This window comes from Elgaria multicarinata, chromosome 1 (assembly GCF_023053635.1).
Source record: "Elgaria multicarinata webbii isolate HBS135686 ecotype San Diego chromosome 1, rElgMul1.1.pri, whole genome shotgun sequence".
NCBI classification, from domain to species: domain Eukaryota; kingdom Metazoa; phylum Chordata; class Lepidosauria; order Squamata; family Anguidae; genus Elgaria; species Elgaria multicarinata.
In genome coordinates, this window is record NC_086171.1 from 2,828,028 (window position 1) to 2,845,974 (window position 17,947).

Sequence of the window (17,947 nt, forward strand, 5' to 3'; positions counted from 1 at the left end):
GCAGCTGGCCTCCAAAGGGCTGGCGCCGGAAAGCCCAGCGGCAGGGCTCAAACAGCCTTCCGGAGCCTGGCGCCCTCCAGAGGTCTTGAACTGCAACTCCCAGCATGCCCCTTCACCGCTTCTATGATCAGGGCCTGTGGGGGGCCGCAGAGGCCAAGGCCCCGCAGTTTGGTCACGAAATGCAGCCGCTGCACGCTTGAGCTGCTCTGAAGTCGAGGCATCGCACCGGGGGGGGGGGCAGGGGGAGGAAGAACAGCCCTGAGCCTAGCTTGTCCAGCCCTCTCCCCCACCTCCACCCCCGGCCCCGAATCCAAAAGCTGCACCTTTAAGCCATGTGCTGAGAAACCACGCAAGGTGGGTTTGGAACGCCAGCCGGCCCAGGGCCCTGGAGCAAGCTCTTCTCTCCAGCTCGCCTGCCCTGGGGGGCGTTGGGGCCGGCCGGCCGGTTGCCCCCTGCTCACACGGTGGCCCTGTCCGCTCTTCTTTTGGCAGGGAGACGAAGCGGCGGCCGCCGGCCAGGCCCACCACCCCCAAGCCTGCCCTCCCGAAGAAGGCCTCGGAGCTGGAGCCGGCTGAGCCCCTGGCCCTGGGCGCCCTCTCCCTGGCCGACCTGCCCGAGGAGCTGAGGAGCCTCCCGCCCGAGGTGCTCGCGGCTCACCTGGCCCAGCTGCCTCCCGACGCCCTGGCCGCCCTGGGGGTGGACCCGGCCTTCGCCTGCCCGGGCCGGAGAGCCCCGTGCTCTGAAGGGCGGGGGGCGGCGAGCGGGCCCGGGCAGCCCCCTCAGCTGCCCTTCGCCCCGGGCCAGTTCGTGGGGGCCGCCCACTTGCCGAGGCGCTACCAGCCCCCCCGAAACCCAGCCGGCTCGGGGCCGGGCCCTTTCCCCAGCATCTCCAGCCCACCCCCCGTTTCCGCCCACCACATGCCGCCTTCGGCTCCTCAGACGGCCCGGCCTCCCATGAGCTCTGCTCCCTCCTCGCTGCCCAGCCTGCAGGTCTACCCCCAGGGCACCTTCGTTCGGGGCCCGGCCCTGGCCCCCGGGCAGCCTGGCTACTCTGGGCCACAGCTGGGCCCTCAAAGAACCTCCCCTCAGCATCTCCCCATGGCCATCTCTGGCCCCGGGGCTGGCTACGGCATGGGACAGCAGGCCCCCAGCAGTGGGGCACTGCCAGCCGTCCAGCCCCCGCCGCTTGGGGCTCGGCCCCCGCCCGTGGCCCCCGCCCACTTTGGCCCCGGCACCTTCCCCTCGCATGCGCAGGTGGTCCGCCCGGCCACCACCACTGTGGACAGTATCCAGGGGCCCATCTCCAGCTGCGCCGCTGCCAGAGGTGTGGCTGGCCCGCTCCCCCAGTGGGCAGGGCCTCCTCCCCAGGGCGGATTTGTGGGGCCCCAAGGGCCCGGTGTCCCATTTTCCTATGCCCAGGCGGGGGGCGGCCCTTTCCTGCAGCAGGGCCTGGCTCCCTTCCCAGCCTCCCAGCCGGGCTTCCCCCCCCACGGGCGTGCCCAGCCTCCCTTGGAGAGGCCCGCTCAGCCGCAGCCATACCTGCCCCAGTTCCAGCCTCCGCCGCCTGCCTTCCAGCCCCCGTTCCCAGCCCAGGTCTCGGGCCCGTTCCCGGCTCACCCTGCCGGCCAAGGGCAGCTCCCGGTCCAGCTGGGGCCCCACCACCACCACTATCCGCTGCCGCCCCCTGACACGCTCCCCCTGCACTCTGGCGGCGCCTTGGCCTTCCCCACCAGGGGGCCCGGCCACCCCATGGGCCTGATGGGGCCGGGCCAGCCCGTGCCCCTCCGCCCCTCGCTGCCGGGCCAATCCACCCAGGGGCCCTTTGGCCCCATCCCGGCTGCCCCCGTGGTGCTAGCAGGGCCGCTGCCCCCGCCGGCAAGCCAGCCCCCCCCGCACCGCGTGCCCCCCGCGCCCAGCCCGGCTCTGGCCCAGATGCCAGGCGGGGGGGTGGTGCAAGGGCAGGCGCTGCCCTCGCCGGCGCCCTCTCCCCAGCCCGCCCTGGCCCTGCCGCCGCCTCCCGCCGGGCCCTGCCCGCCGCGGCCTCCGTCCTCCTTGGCCACCGGGGCCGCGCCGCTCGGGCCGGCGGCCCCCGAGGCCCAGTTCCAGCGGCAGAGCTCCTCCTCCACCGACGACCTCCTGTCCTCCAGCCCCGAGAGCCAGCACGGGGGCGCCAAGGCCACGGGGGGGCAGCCCCTGCTGCAGCCCACCAAAGCCGACGCCAAGGAGGGCCTGAAGCCCCGGGCCGTGCAGCTGATCGAGAGCGACCCCTACGCCGAGAAGCCCGAGCGCCTGCGGCGGCTGCTCTCGGAGCTGGGCCGCTTCCAGGGCCTGGTGGCCGGCCTGGGGGCGCCGGGGGCGCTGGACGGCCTCTGGAAGGGGCTGCAGGAGGCCCAGGAGAAGGACGCCCGGCAGCGCTCCATCGCCATCGCCCGCTGCTACTCCATGAAGAACCGGCACCAGGACATCATGCCCTACGACAAGAACCGCGTGGTGCTGCAGTCGGGCAAGGACGACTACATCAACGCCAGCCGGGTGGAGGAGCTCTCCTCCTACTGCCCCGCCCTCATCGCCACCCAGGCCCCGCTGGCCGGCACCGCCGCCGACTTCTGGCTCATGATCTACGAGCAGAAGGTCTCGGTGGTCATCATGCTGGTCTCCGAGCAGGAGATCGAGAAGGTACGGGAGGGGACGGCCTCGTCCGGTGGCAGCTGGGTTGGACTCTGGGTCTCCGGACCAGCCCAGGGCGGCGGGGGGCTTCTCCTTCCTCCCTGGTAAATGGGCAGTTCCCTAGATGTGAAGGACGTCACCCTCCGGTGTCCTAGAACCATAGAAACAGAAGAGTTGGAAGGGGCCTACGAGGCCATCGAGTCCAACCCCCTGCTCAAGGCAGGAATCCACCCTAAAGCATCCCTGACAGAGGGTTGTCCAGCTGCCTCTCGAAGGCCTCTAGGGTGGGAGAGCCCACAACCTCCCTAGGTCACTGGTTCCGTTGTCGCACTGCTCTAACAGTCGGGAAGTTTTTCCTGATGTCCAGCCGGAATCTGGCTTCCTGTAACTTGAGCCCATTATTCTGGATACTGGTCCTGAGAGTGCTGTGCTGCCCCCAGTATCAGAGGCTGGGGAACATGGGTGGGAGGGTGCCTGTGAGTTTCCCGTGGACAGCTGGCGGGCCTCTGTGTGAACCGGGTGCTGCGCTCAGTGGACCCTTGGCCTGATCCAGCCGGAAGGCTCTTCTGATGCTGTGAACTTAACCCAATCCACCTCGTTTCATTGGGCGGACGTTGAGGCCATTCCCCATTTGTGCAGAACGTGGGCTCAGTCCCTAGTGGGCGTTGGCTTCGCCATCAGTCCTCCCCTCCAGCCATAGGGACTAGCAACTTTCTCCTTTTGGAAACAAAACTGGAGATTCTCAGGGCCCAGATTGTGCGTGCCTCATCCTGAGATGGTGGCTGTACCGAAAGGCAGCCAGCCAGCGGGGCTGAGTCCCCCACTCCTCCTCCTCACGTGCAGCGGTGCGCCTGGCACGAGGGGCAAGCCCCCTCCCCTCCCTCCAAATTGTCGGTTAAAACCCCCACGCCTTTCTCGTGGTGAGCGGTGGGACGGAGCCCCCGTGGCCAGGGAAGGGCTCCTCTGTCCTGCCTGCCCACTTGCTCCATCTAGCGGCAGGCAACGTGGCCTCATCCTGCAGGGCTGGCCGACTTGCTCCATCTAGCGGCTGGCCCCGTGGCCCTCCAGAGCTTTGGGCCTACAACTCCCCATCAGCCCTAGCCGGTGATCAGGGAGGATGGGAGTTGTAGTCCAACACGCCTCTAGGCTGCAAGTTGCCCTCTCCTTAGAGCAGGTCTGTTTGTGCAGCTGGTTCTGGCTCCCCGCTCCCAGAAGTCAGGGGTGCAAAGAACCCCAGCCCCTGTGCCTGCCCTGCCCTGCCCTGCTGGGCTTCCCTGGAGGCCTCCGAGCCCTGTCCCCCAAAGGGCCTCCAAGACGGGAGAGGACAGCGAGGCTTCCCCTGGGTGCCGACCCGCTGGGAGACACGGCCCTCCACCTGCCAGGCGCCTCCTTGTGCCTCGCTCCGCCCCAGCGGGGATGGCCGGTGGTGCGAGGAGGCGGCGGCGGCGGGGCAGGCCGTCCTGCCGGCCGGTGGGGAGCAGCGGTTGGGCCCTCCGAGTCTCGGAAGGCACTTGGCGCTGGCCATGCCCCTCCCTGCCTTGGATGCTCCCCTTCGTGCACTGCTGGCCGTCTCCCCGGGATGCTGAGTGGCGCATGGACCCGGGGACCGGGCCTCGCCCAGGCTCCCATTCCCGTAGCGGCTGTGGAGGCCTGACCTGGCTGTGCCCAGAGGCGGCGGGCGTGTGGCTCTGGCCTCCTGCCACTGGCCCAGGGAGGCCCCCTTTTTGCTTGGGCCCAGCAGCGCCTCGGCGTCCCAGCTGCTCGGATGGCTCAGGAGGGGCCCCGGCTGTGCTTCCTCCCGCTCCCCTGTCTCTGGCGTAACTCTCCTTCCCCCGCGCCCCTCCCCTTTTTGTCCTCCAGCAAAAGGTGGTGCGCTACTTCCCCACGGAGCGGGGCCAGCCCATGGTCCACGGCCCCATCACCCTGGTCCTTACCAGCCTGAAGGCCACCCCGACCCACGTGGAGAGGATGATCACGCTGCAGTTCCGTGACCAGAGCTTGAAGCGCACCGTCATCCACCTGCAGTTCTCCTCCTGGCCGGAGCTGTGCGTGGTTTTTGTCCCCTGTGGTGGGGGTGGGAGGGGTGGGAGGGGCCTGCAGGGGTCTCTTTCCCTTGGCGGCCAGCTAGAGGGACGTGGCTCAGGCCGGGGGGGGGGGGTGGTGGGTGCTGGCTGGGGAAGTCCCTGCTGCTCTGCTGGCTGCCAGGTCACATTCCGGAGCCCTGAAACGAAGGCTGCCTGGCTGGTGTCTCTGGGGGTGGGGGTGGGGAACCTCTGGAAAGCACCGCTGTTGACCCCTCTCCCTCCCTCCCTCCCTCCAGGGGCCTCCCGGACCGCAAGGGGGACCTGCTCCACTTCATCCAGGAAGTGCACAGCCACTACCTCCACCAGCGGCCCCTGCACACGCCCATCGTGGTCCACTGCAGGTAATGCCGGGGCAGACCCAGAACCTGGCGGAGCGGGCTGGGCTGGCGAGGGCTGCCTGCTGGCCGGCCTGCCCTCAGCGTCTGCCCGTGGGAGGTAGACTGCGCCTAAAAGTGGAAGCTCCTTTCCTGGCCAGTATTAATAATAATAAAAAATAACGTATTTATTTATTTCTTGCCCGCCTCTCCCTCTGGATCGAGGCAGATACAAACACCATCGCATATATAAAACTGATCCAATATTGAAATAGCAGTCAAATATCTTAACGTTCGGCTGGGTAGGCCTGCCGGAAGAGGCTAGCCTTTATAGCTTTTTTAAAATTCAGGAAGACGATTCAGCTGGCGGCTCTCTCCCGGCCAGCCATTCCGCAGTCCGGGAGCAGCAGAAGAGGTGGTCCCCTGGGGAATTCCTGGCGGCCTCGTTTTGGCTGGCTGGAGTAAAAAGGCTGATGTTCGGTGGGCTGACGGATCCCCGTAAGGCAGCCGTGGGAAGGGCCGGAAGTGTGGGCCTGTGTGGCCTTGTTCAGCTTGTGCCTCTCCCTCCTCCCCCCCCGCAGCTCCGGCGTGGGCCGCACAGGCGCCTTCTGCCTCTTGTACGCAGCCGTGCAGGAGGTGGAAGCTGGCAACAGCATCCCGGACTTGGCCCAGCTGCTGAAGCGGATCCGCCAGCAGAGGAAGCACATGTTGCAGGAGAAGGTGCGGGCTCGCGGGGGTGGGGGTGGGGGGAGGCGTCAGGCGGGGGGGGCTTCAGCGGCCGGGCCAGGCCGGGCCACACCCTTCACTGGCGGGCAGGAGACCCCCGGCCTGCTGGCCTTTGAACCGCCACCTCTTTGGGGCCGGGCCTTTCCGCTCGGTGGCCCCCATCTCAGAGGCCCCCGCTGGGCGCTTCCCTTCCAGCTTCACCTCAAGTTCTGCTACGAGTCTGTCCTGAAGCACGCCAAGCAGGTGCTGCAGAGGCACGGCGTCCCGGCACCCTCCGCCAGCAAGCCGGCCGGCAGCCCTGCTGCCGCCGCCGCTGCCGCCTCTCAAAAGGTGAGGGGCCCAGGATGCTCACTGGGGGCGGGGCCTGCGCCTCTGCCCGCGCGCAAGACATCTCCCTCGCCATCCCTGGCACGCCTGAGTTTGGCCGATGCCAGGTACCAGGGAGGTGTGGTCTCCGCACCGTTTTCCTTCCGGCGGCAGAGGGAGGGCAGAAGCGGTCCTGGCTGCCGTGGACTCGGCCTTGTCGTCTCCCTGGGGCCTGCTGGGCTCCTTTGCGCTGAGCTGCTCTTTCTCTTTCCCTCCGCCTAGTCCTACGCCCACCAGGACCCGCAGGATCTGGTGCTGGGAGGCGACATGCCCATCAGCTCCATCCAGGCCACCATCGCCAAGCTCAGCATCAGACCCGTCTCGGGAGGCGCGGAACCGTCTGCAAACGGGCAGCAGCCGGAGCCCCCGCCGCCGCCGCCCAGTGCCGCCGCCGTTCCGGCCCCCGCTGCTGCCCAAATCTCCCAGCCGCCCTCGGCCGAGCCTTTGGGTCCCGCTGGCGCAGCGCCACCCCCCGCCCCTCTCTCCGCCTGCCCCACCCTCCCCAGCGCCTGTGGCTGCAGCAGCAGCAGAGAACAGCAACCACGTGGAAGAGGAGGAGGAGGAGGAGGAGGAGGAGCGCCCCAGCCTGCGGGCCCTCCCGGAGGCGGAGCCCTCGGCCGGCCTGGGGGGCCCTTCCTCGTCCTCCCTGGAGCTCCTGGCCTCCCTGACGCCCGAGGCCTTCACCCTGGACAGCGCCCTCAAGGGCAGGCACAAGATGAGCAAGCAGAGCTTCCTCCAGCCCCAGAACGGGGAGGGCCTGCGGGGGGCCCGGCCCAGCGACGACCCCCTCAGCATGCTCGACCCCCTCTGGACACTCAATAAAACCTGAGAGCAGAGGAAGGGGGGCGGGGCAGGGGACTGGAGGCTCCTACGCGGCGTCTGGAGGGCCGGAGCCGGGGGCCTCCCGGTCGCTGTCGTTCTGCCTTCTGCCCATACGGTTTCCCAAAGACCTCGCCTAGCTGTGGGCCAGCAGAAAGACATTCCAAGCCAGCTCTTCCCCGATGCCCCCACGCTGCTCCTCCTCCTCCTCCTCCTCTCCCGACGCATGCAACCAGGAGGACTGAGGCGCCCTCGTCAGGGCTGTGTTGTGCAACGCTCCTCTTCCTGTCCACCTTCCTGTTGAGGGCGGGGGCAGCAATGGCGGAAAGGTCCGTGGGATTTGGGTTTGTGCTTTGGGCAACGGGCCTGGGGACGTTCTCCCCCCCTCCCCTCCCCTCCCCGCCCCAGTCCTTTTGGTCAGTTCCAGAGCTGCCCAGGTGGAGACAGGAATGGAGCCTGGCCGTCAGGGAAGGCATCCCGGCTGGACATGGCGGCTTTGGAGCGCAGCGTCGACTGCCCTGTTTCCTGCCTTGCGCCTTCACCCCCGAGGGGATTGCACGGGCCCCTTGCTGCACCGCCGTCCGTGTCCTTCGGTGCACCCGTCCTTCGATCACGAGCGGAATGCGCTTTGGGGCAGAGGGCCTGACACCACAGCCCTGGAAGCCGCCATCTCCGGACTGGCACAAGGCTCTCCTTCCTTTCTCCTCTGCTGAGCGCGAGAGCCCCGAACTTGCGCCCACACGTGTTGGAGCCCTTGAAGTCCGTGGGCCACGTTGGGACCAAGCGGAAGCCGTTCCCGAGTTTTGTGGCCACCCTTCTGCAACGGCTCGCTGCCTCCAGCGAGGATTGGCTGCCATTTTCCTGCAGCCTCTTGGACGTCACGATGGCAGCGTGAGTTCGGTTTGGGGCTCATGGGTTATTTGGCTCAGACTGCCCCACGTATTTAGCTCCTGGTCAAGAGGCACCGTCACGCCTCCCTTGGACTTGCCAGCTCAGCTTTGCCAAGGTTTTGGCCGCTCCTGTCGCTCAGCCGGCATCTCCTCTCCTGGCCCCGCAAATGCTCATTGGAGACTCTCGAAAGGGCTGCTACGATTCCTTAACAGGCAACGATCATCATCCCACGCTCCGACACCACCTGACCCTCAAGTCACGATGGACCAGACCCAGCTGTTGCAAGTATTTACTTCACCCGAAACGCAAGAGCACGCAAGCACCTTTGGGGCTCTCTTGCAGCCAACTTGAATCCTTCGGCGTGCCTCTGGCAGTCACGACGGCGACCTTAAACAAGTGGAACTGTGTTGTGAGGGTTAGGGAGCGAGGAGGGCGAGTGGGTGACAAGGGCCAGGAATTGCCCTATTTACGATACCCAAGGCAGGCGGAAGCATCACACGTATAGTGAGCAGGGCAGGGAAAAACGGGACAATATCCCCAGAGGAAATTAAAGGGGCAAAATCAGGTAACGAAAACGGTGTGCTTTATTAGCTTCAACAATGAACCTTCGCATTTACTCCTTTTAGGATGGCTGCCTGCCTAAATTCAGTGGTTATCTTCATAGTTGTGGGGGAGAAGGAGCCGAAGTGGGAACGGGCTGTCTGACGGACAGGGGGAGGCAAAGCCCCCCCCCCGGTGGGGTTTCTGGGTTCCTCTGCTCTCATTTTCTTTTTTGTACAAAATATAACACTCTTGACTTACTCTGTAATTTAGAACCAACTTTTTTCAGCTCTTTGCTATTAAAAAATAAACGGGGCATTTGGAGAAGGCACCAGTGTTAGGCTTTTGTTAAAACAGGGAAGGCGGTTGCAGTTCCGTTTGTGAGCTTGCGGTCAGCAGCCGCGGTAAGGTGGGCGTCCCGAGGGCAAACGAGCCCAAAAGGCGTGTGGAGGTTTCCGGTCTTGCACATTTTAAGAACGTTCCTTCTGATGGAGAGGCGTGGTTGGAGTCCTTAAAATTCTGTGCATTCCCCTTTTGATACGCAACATTCACGAGGAAGAAAATGCAAACGTTCTGGGCAGTGTAGTTTTAAGGAAGCCCTTTCACACAGACGGGGTTTCCCTTGGGGCTATGTTTTTTACAAAAGCAGCCAGCCTAGAGGGCCGCTGCTGGAGGGTGGACACAAGTTTGCATTGCCGCCGAAATTTTTTTGCATAAAGGGAATGGAAACAGTTTATACTCTGAATAAATGACGCAAACTTGTTTCCTTCTAGAACTTGGATTCATGCTGCAAAATGGGGCGGGGGGGGACTTGTAGCCCCCAGATGTTTTGGCCCACAACTCTCGCCCTTCCTCCCTGCTGGCTGCTGGAAGTTGAACGTTATCTGGAGAACTTGGGTGCTTGGGTGACGGTGGACGCAGGTCACAGAATCACAGAATAGCAGAGTTGGAAGGGGCCTACAAGGCCATCGAGCCCAACCCCCTGCTCAATGCAGGAACCCACCCTGAAGCATCCCTGACAGGTGGTTGTCCAGCTGCCCCTCTTGAAGGCCTCTAGTGTGGGAGAGCCCACAACCTCCCTAGGTCACGGATTCCATTGTCGTACTGCTCTAACAGTCAGGAAGTTTTTGCTGATGTCCAGCCGGAATCTGGCTTCCTGTAACTTGAGCCCGTTATTCCGTGTCCTGCACTCTGGGAGGATCGAGAAGAGATCCTGGCCCTCCTCTGTGTGACAACCTTTGAAGTCTTTGAAGAGTGCTCTCATGTCTCCCCTCAATCTTCTCTTCTCCAGGGTAAACAGGCCCAGTTCTTTCAGTCTCTCTTCAATACAGGCAGCCCCTTTGCAGCTGCTGCGTTCCAAATAATTAGTGCAAGCAAGAGGGGGCTGGAACGCCTTTTAATTGTAAAGAAAGCAGCAAACGCAATTCGCCTTACTGCAAGGGCTTAGGGAGTGGTTCACCCTGCCTGGGATGGGTCCCTTCAGGGTAGCTGCTTTTTAGCTGCTATTGCTGGGGCAGAAGTGACAAGACAAGAGGCCTCTGCCCAGACATGCGCCCAATTTCCAGAGGAGCGCCGTAGCAGTCATTAACGGCCGCTGCTTTGGACTGCCGTCCCACCATCCCAGACCATTTGGCCATCCTGGCTGAGACAAGCCCCAAACATCCCGGGGGGGGGGGGGGGGAACCAGGTTGGGTAAGGCACGGCTTGGTGGCATTTTTGACCTGGAGTTTGGTTGGGTTCCATTTCCCCCCCTCCTCCCCAAGACACACAGGAGGCGTTAAGTTAGTTCCGTTTAATGTGTCTGTAGCTGTACACATTATAAAACACAATCTGGTACAAAAGCAGCTTCCGCTGTACAGTCCAAAGGGCACAGCGGAGCCAAGGCCACCTGAGGCATGGTGTAGACACGGGCGGCAGCAAGCCAAGAGGGCCTGGGGCAGGAGGGGGCATTCCCTGGCCAGCACTGTGCGAAGAAGCAGCGTGTCTCCCCTGCTCCAGGCGGCTGCTGCTACCCCAGCATGGAGTAGTAGGACAAACAGAATACAGCAGGTTAATCCCAAAGCATCCTTTAGTAGGCTGTAGTGTACAGTATGCTCTGGAGCAGCCTTCCTCAACCTGGGGCGCTCCAGATGTGTTGGACTACAACTCCCAGAATGCCCCAGCCAGCTGGCTGGGGCATTCTGGGAGATGCAGTCCAACACATCTGGAGCGCCCCAGGTTGAGGAAGGCTGCTCTAGAGTAAAAGATCCTAAATTAAAAACATGTGAACTAGTCAGTTAATGGCTTTACATTTATTTATTTTTTAAAAAAAGCCTCGCTTGTTCTAGCTGCTCCTTGATTCTTTCGGTCGCTTCTCTTCATTGATGCCACCCGAATTCCCCATCTCACGGCAGCCTCCCGGTATTGCCTGTTGTGCCCTGGCTGTGTAAGCACCTCCCCTAACCTGGTGCCCTCCAGCTGCGCGGCCTACGACTTGCCTCAGCCAGCTGGGCAGGAGGGCACCAGGCCGTTCTACGCCACGCCAACCTGTTCACTGCTCCGCCTGCTGGCGTCGTGTCACGCAGGAAGCTGGGGAAAGAGAGGACGCCGGGTTGCGCCACGTCCACCTTCCTTCCAACCTGTGTGGCCCAAGCTAGAGTTCTAGCAACAGCAAGCAGGCGAACAAGCTGGGCGGGGTGGTTATGCCGGGGCCGGGCCGGGCCTCGGCTCTTGGAGTGGCCCTGTGGGTGAAAGGAGCCCTGCTAGGTGTCACTTCCAGCCCGTGACCCAGCTGGAGCGGAGGTTTCCGGAACGCCCCCCCCCCCCCAGCTTTGGCTTGAGGGTGGTGTCTGTCTCAGCAGCCAGGTGGGGCAGCCCCCCTCTCTCCTCCCCGAGCTTACATGCCAGAATAAATAACTATGTACAGCACATAAATAAGTGTGGCAGGAAGCACAACGCACCCGCCTTGCCCTGGCAGGCAGAGAGAAGGGTCAGGGCTGTGCTGAAAGCCACAGCAGGGGGCTGCTGGCTTGCTCAACTGGCCAACCTCCGCCCCCTCACAGCCCTCCTCTTCCTGCCCTTCCAAGGGCAGAATTCGCCCCCATCAACCAGCCCAACCTCTCGTGTTTCCCCCCCCCCTTGGATAAGTGGGGTACAGTAACTGCTGCTGCCAGCAGAGGAGGGCGAGATGGGGCTACAACAGAGGAGATCGGAAAGCCGGTTTTTAAACCCACCGAGAGCAGCGGCTCATTTCCAAAGCTGGGGAGGTTCCCCGCCCGCCCGCCCGGGTTCTTACAGTTGTCTGTAAACGGCTCGTCCGCTTTGGGGCAACAGCAGACCTTAAGGCCGAGGCTGCGTAGAGCCACCACAGCCAAATGCTTCTCTCTCACACGCATACAGCCCCCCTCCCTCCCTCCCTCCCTAGCGAAGGCTCAGAGAAACAGCTCTCGCTTTTACAGACAGCTCACGGGAGGCAGCGGCAGCAGCGCTGAAAGAGGCCCGGCCCTGCTTCTCTCTGCACACAAGGCCTTCTGCCCCTCCCCTCCTGAGAACCAAGTGTGGGTGGGGTCCGTTCCTCTCCGCCCCCCACCACCTTGGCAAAAGCTGCTTCCGTGACCTGTCTCTAGCCTAGCGGCTGCAGCCGACTCTCCGCTACACCCAGATTCTTTTCTCTCTGCTTAAACATGACTAAAACCTACCCTGGTTCCACCGTCAGCTTTAGTTCCCCGCCCCCACCCCACATTCCACTGCTGCCACGCCCCGGGGCAGGGCAAGGCAGGAGCTGCCGCTGCTGAAAGACGGGGAGCGCCTGCACCCCGCCCCGAGGCGGCCCCCATCCTTGCACGGCCCGGTCAGGAAAAGCGGCTCATGGCCGGCTTGTCGTCGTCATCATCATCATCCATCATCCCGCCGCCCCGCTCAGTCTCGCTTCTCCAGGACCGATGGTACATAGACCAGGCTGAGTTCACTGCCGAAATTGCAGACGATGGCTGCGTTCTCCAGCACCAGGATCTGCCGGGCGGGCTGGGATTCGTTGCTCTTGCCCAAGTAGACCGTTTGCAGCAGGTCGCCGTAGCCGATGTCCCAGAAGGAAACGCAGCCCTGGCCTCCCGTCACCAGCAGGTTGTCGGAGATCACGCCCAGGCTGGCCCCGCAGCCCATGTCCTGCGCAGAGAGCAAAAGGGAGGAGCGTGAGGAAGAGGAGGAGGAGGAGGAGCTGAGCAGAGAAGCCAGCCTGGCCGCCCTGTGCCGCCGCTGCCTCTGCCAGGGGGGTCGCCAGAGCCAGGGCTCCCACACACACCGGTCTCTCATGCCTGCATTCCCTTCACTACGCAAGTGGCTGCCATTTGGCTTCCTCCAAGCACAGGAGCCGGGCATAAAGAACTAGTCTGAGAAGAGAAGATGGAGGGGAGACAGGATAGCACTCTTCAAAGACTTGAAAGGTTGTCACACAGAGGAGGGCCAGGATCTCTTCTCGATCCTCCCAGAGTGCAGGACACGGAATAACGGGCTCAAGTTAAAGGAAGCCAGATTTCAGCTGGACATCAGGAAAAACTTCCTGACTGTTAGAGCAGCACGACAATGGAATCAGTTACCAAGGGAGGTTGTGGGCTCTCCCACACTAGAGGCCTTCAAGAGGCAGCTGGACAACCCTCTGTCAGGGGTGCTTTAGGGTGGATTCCTGCATTGAGCAGGGGGTTGGACTCGTTGGCCTTGTAGGCCCCTTCCAACTCTGCCATTCTATGATTCTATGAGAGCAAAGCAAGTCAGAACAAGAGTAGAAGGAATGGAGGAATAATAGAAAGTAGGGGACAGATCCAGACTGATGCTGGATCAACTGTGCTGATGGAAGTGGAGTTCTCCACCCTTTCCTTCCCACAGCAGCGCCCCCCCCGCCCCCCTAAAAATGCGACACAAGAGTCCCTGATGAACGGGCTGAGCTGTGGGGAGGAGGGATCCCCAAAATGCTGGCGGCTGGATCGGTCCCTTGCTCTAAGCCAGCCTTCCTCAACCTGGGGCGCTCCAGATGTGTTGGACTGCATCTCCTAGAATCCCCCAGCCAGCTGGCTGGGGCATTCTGGGAGTTGTAGTCCAACACATCTGGAGCGCCCCAGGTTGAGGAAGGCTGTTAAGCGGAAAAGAGATCCTAGACCAACAGTCCAAGCAAGAGAGAGGCGGGGGTCACTCCTGGCTGACAAGGCGTCGTGTGTTTGTCACGTCCTCAAGCAAGAAACCACGAAGACTTTAAAGTAATTAAAACCTGTTGGGTTTAAAACGGCAAGCATTGCTAATTAAACTTTCCGTCACATTTGTCACCAATTAAGACAGGCTGGAACATGAAAAGCCTGTCTGGAAAGGGAGGCTTGAAGAGCGCTTCTAAGAGACTGAGCCCCTGGACCCGTACAACGTGAGATGGCTAAAAAAAACCTTCTACCAACACAGGGGCCACCACTGAACAGGGCTCTGGCAGCCATTGCGGGTGGACTCACACAGCCTCGCCCGACCTGGGGCATTCTGGGAGTTGCAGTCTAACGCTCCTGGAGGGCCCCACGTTGGGCAAGGCGGCCGTAAAAAGACTTTGAGTTTAGCCCAGAAACAAATCAGTAGCCAAGTGGCCCTACAAACTCCCAGCCTCAATGCCCAGCTGCCCCCGATGATCCCCCTGGGGGCGGTCTTCAAGGCCAGCCCCATGTCCCACCGTTTGCTGAAGTCAGGTTACGATGCTACCTATTATTTATTTATCTATTATTCATTTAAAACATGTGTATCCCACCCTATTATCGTTAAGATCTCAGGGCGGCGTACTGATAAAAGCATACAGTGTAAAACAATAAATATGCACAGTTAAAAAGAAATTAAACCATGAACCAAGTTAAAAGAATATATAATTTAAAAGCAGTTAAAACAGTTAAAACAATGTGCCAGTGAGTTTAACCATCGAAGACTTTGTTAAAAAGCCATGTTTTTACTTGGTGTCGAAATGCAATCAGCGTTGGCGCCAATCGGGCCTCCAAGGGGAGGGCATTCCACAGTCGGGGTGCCGCCACAGAGAAAGCCCTCTCCCTTCTCCCATCATAGCGTATATGTTGCACTGGTGGGATGCGGGGAAGGGCTCCTCCAACAGATCTAAGGTCTCAGGCAGGCAGATATAAGGAGAGGCGCTCCCTCAAGTATCGAGGTCCCAAGCCGTTTAGGGCTTTAAACGTCATTACCAGCACCTTGAATTCCGACCGGAAGCATATAGGCAGCCAGTGCAGTTCCTTTAAAACTGGTGTTATGTGGGCTCTGTAAGATGTACCCGCCAGCAGTCTAGCTGCTGCATTTTGCACTAGCTGCAACTTCCGCGTCGTCTTCAAGGGCAGCCCTACGCAGATTGCATTGCAATAGTCTAATCGGGAAGTTACCAGTGCATGCACTACTGTGGCTAGGTTGTCCCTGTCCAGGAAAGGCCGTAGCTGGCGGATCAGCCGAAGCTGACCCCAAGTACTCCGTGCCACAGAGTCCACCTGGGCCTCCAGTGACAATGATGGATCTAGGAGCACTCCCAAGCCACGCACCTGCTCCTTCAGAGGGAGCGCCTCCTGGCCCACCAAGTGGTCCCCGTAGCACCCCTCTTGCCTCCTGGCCCACCCAGGAGAGAAAAAACAGGCCCCGCCCCCGCCCACTGGCCGCCAGCAGGAAGACCACAGCGCTGTCGCCCCTGCTGGGAGGGAGGGAGGGCTCCCGGCCGGCCGGCCGGCCACCCACCTGCTGGATGGAGTAGTGCTTGACCCCCGAGCTGCGGTCCCAGATGCTGATGATGTCGTCCAAGCCGCTGCTGATCACGCAGGAGGTGGTGCAGGTCAGGGAGGTCACGTCCCCCCGGTGGGCATACATGTGGCTCACTCTGCTGCCCGTCAGCACGTCCCAGAGGCAGATGGCGCCGTCCTGCCCGCCGCTCGCCAGCACCATCGTCTGAAAAGCAAAGAGCACGGGCTGGGGTCACCGCGCCAAGGCCTCACCGCCTAGGGCCACAGCCGGGCTGCGAGCCAAGGATCCCTGGAAGATCCACAGAGCAACCGACTGACAGCAAGAGGAGAACAAAAGGAGGCGGGAGTCAGACGAGAGACTGAGCCCCCTGCTCCGTGGGAGGAAGGGACGGGGTCACCACCGAAGGCGTTCCCCACCCCCCCCACCCCCCCACAGGCTAAATCCTCCCCTCCGTTCAAATGGGTGCCCAAGGTGGGCTCGCCGCTCTGGAAATGCAACACCCTCAGAGGCGCTCCACAGACGGGAAGACAGAAATATTCTGCATTTCAGGATGAAATTGGCGTGGCCTTTTACTGGGGGGGGCCTGACTGCGAAGGAGACTCCCAGGCACACACACACACACACACACACCGTGGAACCCGTGGGAAATGCATCTTTTCAATCCGGGTTTCCTTTGCTTACATCTGCTAAAGCCCAAGTTCTGGGTGCTTCTGAAGGAAAACGACCTTCCGTCTACATCACAGGGAGGCCACCTGCAGCCCACCAGGGCCTGGGGAATCCCAGCCTCTCATCTGCACAGCCCAGCCCATCAGTTATCAGTCAGGCGGCAGGCAAGAGACCACCGCTAGCGTCAGGACAGCAATGGTGGAGGGGGGCCCTTCGTTTAAATCCCCCCCTCCTAGCAACGCCCCCCTCACATGTCATTCTGAGATGGGGTCTGGGAGGAGGGCGGTGCCTACGTGGGGGTGGGGGTGACCTCCAACCCCTGTTCTATCTCCTAAAAGAGCCATCTATGTAGATGCTCGGATAACAGCAGATGTATTTATATTACATTTATAGCAAGGTTATCGAGTGTCCGCACAAGGCGCAGATCAGAAGTTTGCCAGAGAACGCTGAGGAAGCTGATGCCGCCCCACACAGATTCAATAGCATCGGGGGCACTGGGCACTTTCAACGGCAGTATTATTTTCAGTGCTTCTAGTCCTCATGGTTTTGAAGGGAAACTTTGTCACACAGAGGAGGGCCAGGATCTCTTCTCGATCCTCCCAGAGTGCAGGACACGGAATAACGGGCTCAAGTTAAAGGAAGCCAGATTCCAGCTGGACATCAGGAAAAACTTCCTGACTGTTAGAGCAGTACGACAATGGAACCAGTTCCCTAGGGAGGTTGTGGGCTCTCCCACACTAGAGGCCTTCAATAGGCAGATGGACAACCCTCTGTCAGGGATGCTTTAGGGTGGATTCCTGCCTTGAGCAGGGGGTTGGACTCGATGGCCTTGTGGGCCCCTTCCAAGTCTGCTATTTGATGATTCTATGCTTCTAAGCCTGAAAGGGCTGTTCTCGCTGACCCTGCGCCCCCCCACCGCCTTCCACCTTTACCCGACTCCTCTGGCAGCTGCAGCTCAGCCCCCAGCGGCCCTCGGGGCACTGCATACCTGGTCAACGTAGACAGCTGTGATTGCTCCCGAGTGGCCCTGCAGGGTGAAGAGGCAACAGGAATCTTCCAGACGATACACCTGAATGCCGAAGAGGAAACGGCGTCAGAAACGGCAGAGGGGGCGCGGCTCTCCCTGCTGCTCCCACATCCGCCCTCCCTCCCTCCCTCCGGCGACCAGGTCATTTCCTCGGTGGCCCGTCCTGGTCTGTGCAGCTACGAACCCGTCAGGGACCCTCGGGGCCACGACACACAGCCAGGGCCAGAGAGACGCCAAGCCTGCGCTTCTCTGGGCCACGCCTGGCATGACGAGCAAGCAGAGCTGGCAAGGGTGGTGCGGCCCGCTTGCATGCCCGTGGGCCCGCCCAGCAGCACCGCCTTGCACGGCTGGCGCAGCAGAACGTGTGCCGCCCTCTCTCTCTCTCTCTCTCTCTGCCCAGCTCAGAAGCCAAAGCAGAGCGGGAGGGCAGGGCCAGGAGCTTGCTCCGCCCACCCCCACCCCCACCCCCCTGCCTCCCCTCAGAAGCTTCCTCCTCGGAGAGGAAGAGGACACACAAGCAGCACAGGCCGTCGCTCCGTGGGAGAGCCCCACGTGGCAGGCCCAAGGCCCCAGCGCCGGCCCCCGGCATCTCCAGGCAGGGCGAGGAAGGTGTCTGCAAGGCAGCTTCCTCTGCTGCCACCGGAGCCCCACAGCCGGCCTCCAGGGGGCACAGCTCTCCGTCTGCAGGTGCTTCCGAACCCCCACCCCACCCCACCCCCCCGCCACCTCAGCCGGCTCCTCAGAAAGGCTTCCTCTTGGCGGCCACAGCTGTGGGACCGGGCCACAAGGCCAGCCAGGAATGGCCGCCACGGTGAAACCAACCGACGCCGTTGCCTACTCGCGAGGGACGCGCACGCGCACAGCCCGCCTCTGCCCCCGCCCCCGGCGCCCCATCCGTCACTCACTCGGAGGGTGTGATCCTGGCTCCCTGTGACCAGCCGCCCCGCTGCAGCCTTCAGGGCCGTGATGGGCTTCTGATGGGCGCACGTCACCGTGTGGGTCAGCTGGCACGTGATGACGTCGTTGCTGCTGTACATGGGAGACGAGGGGAGGCTGCTCCGACCTGGAGTGCCGGGGGGCGGGACGGAGGGAGGGAGGGAGGGAGGGAGAGGGGAAG

At 62.1% G+C, this 17,947-nt stretch overlaps 3 protein-coding genes across 3 annotated transcripts in view; 1 reads left to right on the forward strand and 2 right to left on the reverse strand.

Annotated features, from left to right (window-relative positions):
- Positions 1 to 8,737, forward strand: part of PTPN23 (protein tyrosine phosphatase non-receptor type 23) — a 45,147-nt gene extending 36,410 nt beyond the window's left edge. Inside the window, 7 exon segments of the mRNA XM_063122176.1 lie at positions 493 to 2,677; positions 4,529 to 4,713; positions 4,989 to 5,093; positions 5,648 to 5,786; positions 5,988 to 6,122; positions 6,381 to 6,575; positions 6,577 to 8,737. Coding sequence (XP_062978246.1) covers positions 493 to 2,677; positions 4,529 to 4,713; positions 4,989 to 5,093; positions 5,648 to 5,786; positions 5,988 to 6,122; positions 6,381 to 6,575; positions 6,577 to 6,987 — 3,355 coding nt within the window. The 3' untranslated portion in view covers positions 6,988 to 8,737.
- Positions 1 to 16,054, reverse strand: part of CCM2 (CCM2 scaffold protein) — a 247,433-nt gene extending 231,379 nt beyond the window's left edge. The window contains exon 1 of the mRNA XM_063122256.1: positions 16,044 to 16,054. The gene's annotated coding sequence lies outside the window, so the exon portion shown is untranslated. The remainder of the gene's footprint in view (positions 1 to 16,043) is intronic.
- The window catches only part of SCAP (SREBF chaperone), a 45,385-nt gene continuing 37,623 nt past the window's right edge, over positions 10,186 to 17,947 (reverse strand). The window contains exons 19-22 of the mRNA XM_063122228.1: positions 17,736 to 17,893; positions 16,792 to 16,872; positions 15,135 to 15,341; positions 10,186 to 12,551 (exon numbers count right to left, since the gene is read on the reverse strand). Of these exons, the coding sequence (XP_062978298.1) occupies positions 12,306 to 12,551; positions 15,135 to 15,341; positions 16,792 to 16,872; positions 17,736 to 17,893 (692 nt within the window). The 3' untranslated portion in view covers positions 10,186 to 12,305. The remainder of the gene's footprint in view (positions 12,552 to 15,134; positions 15,342 to 16,791; positions 16,873 to 17,735; positions 17,894 to 17,947) is intronic.